Below are 1,476 nucleotides of genomic sequence, written 5' to 3'. Positions count from 1 at the left end.
CCAGGGGGCCCCCCAGGGGGGCCCCCCGAGGGCCCCTGAAAAGGCAAAGGAGACAATTCATACCAAAATGGTAAGGACCCTAGGGCCCCCAGGGGGCCCCCTGCGGGCCTCCAGGGGGCCCCCTGGGGGCCCCCTCGGTTGCCCCCAGATTTATAAATCTTAGGGGGCCCCCAATACTGCACTCGCAGCCAAAGTGGGGGCCCCCAGGGGCCCCCCGGGGGCCCCTGGGGCCCCTGTTTTGGGGCCCCTAGGTCCTCCAAGGCTCCATGGAGCTTTCTAGGTACTAAACCCTAAACCCTTTTTTGGGGTTTTGTTTGCAGAGGTCGATAGCAACCAGTCGACCGAGCCTGGACGAGGACATGGAAACAGATGGCCCCAGCAGCAGCAGCAGCAGCAGCAGCAGCAGCAGCAGCAGCACGGGGCTGTTTAAGGGGGTGCGCACGCTGAAGGCCATTAAGAAGAAGACAGCAGCAGCAGCAGCAGCAGCAAAACTGGGGGGCTCCGGAATCGCCAAGGGGACCGCTAGGGTTTCTCTAAACCCTCAGAAAAAAGCTAAACCCTCAAAAGGGGATTTACTAAAAGGGCTGCTAACCCCCAAGCAGGTCCCCTCGCGCTACAAGGACATCGTGCGCAGAGTCAACAAGAGACTCAGTAAACCCTAAACCCTAAACCCTAAACCCTAGCCGCGCTTCAGGCGCTGGAGGCACGCCTCCGCACAAGCAAACCCTAAACCCTAAACCCTAGCCGTAGCGCCCTCACGCCAGCAGTTCAGCAGAAACCCTTGATGAGGGACTTCGCGCCCCGAGGGTTTAGGGTATAGGGTTTAGGGTTTAGGGTTTGGGGATGTGGTTTCTGCTGCACAGGGAAAGGCGCTGTCGTGGTCACTCCCATGCAGATTTGAAGACACAGTTTGCCGCTGCAGCGGCTGCTGCTGCAGCAGGACCTTCTGCTGCTGCTGCAGCGGCTGCTGCTGCAGCAGGACCATCTGCTGCTGCTGCTGCCGCAATGCGCTTTGGCTCAGGCGTCGACGAGCAGCAGCAGCAGTTCAGCAGCAACAGCAGCAGCAGCAGCTGCTGCTGCCCGATGGGGCCCCTGTTTTTTGGGGCCTTGGGGGTGCAAACAAAGAGGCAGATAGTTTTTAGATGGATTTCGGGTTTAGGAGTTTGGAATTAGGGTTTAGGGGTTTGAATTTAGGGTTTAGGGTTTAGGACGTGTGGACTAGGGTTTAAGGTTTGAGTTTTCGAGTGCTCGCTGTGTGTCGGCGAAGCTGCAGAAGCCGCGAGAAGACAAATGAATAAAGAAAGAAATAAAGAAATAATCTGAAATAGATAAAAAATAATTTTGTTTTTGATTTAGCCTACTCCCCGCATGTTCAACTTGGAAAGTTCCCTTCCAGGTGTCTATACACCTCAGCGCAGCGGCGGCTTTCGTGCTGCTGCTGCGGTAGCAGCAGCAGCAGCAGCAGCGCGAGCAGCC

The 1,476-nt window shown here is 57.0% G+C and overlaps 1 protein-coding gene across 1 annotated transcript; it reads left to right on the top strand.

Annotated features, from left to right (window-relative positions):
- Positions 1 to 320: 320 nt before the first annotated feature.
- On the top strand, positions 321 to 901 carry ETH_00041265 (uncharacterized protein; the record flags this gene model as incomplete). The annotated part of the gene is made up of 2 exons (XM_013379867.1): positions 321 to 651; positions 864 to 901. Coding segments are annotated over 2 exons (369 nt in total), but the record flags the coding sequence as incomplete, so codon positions are not given.
- Positions 902 to 1,476: the final 575 nt, after the last annotated feature.

This window comes from Eimeria tenella, genomic scaffold (genome assembly GCF_000499545.2).
Source record: "Eimeria tenella Houghton genomic scaffold, Eth_scaff4105, whole genome shotgun sequence".
Classification (NCBI taxonomy): domain Eukaryota; phylum Apicomplexa; class Conoidasida; order Eucoccidiorida; family Eimeriidae; genus Eimeria; species Eimeria tenella.
Note: the sequence above shows the minus strand (reverse complement) of the source record. Positions and strands in the feature narration are given on the sequence as shown.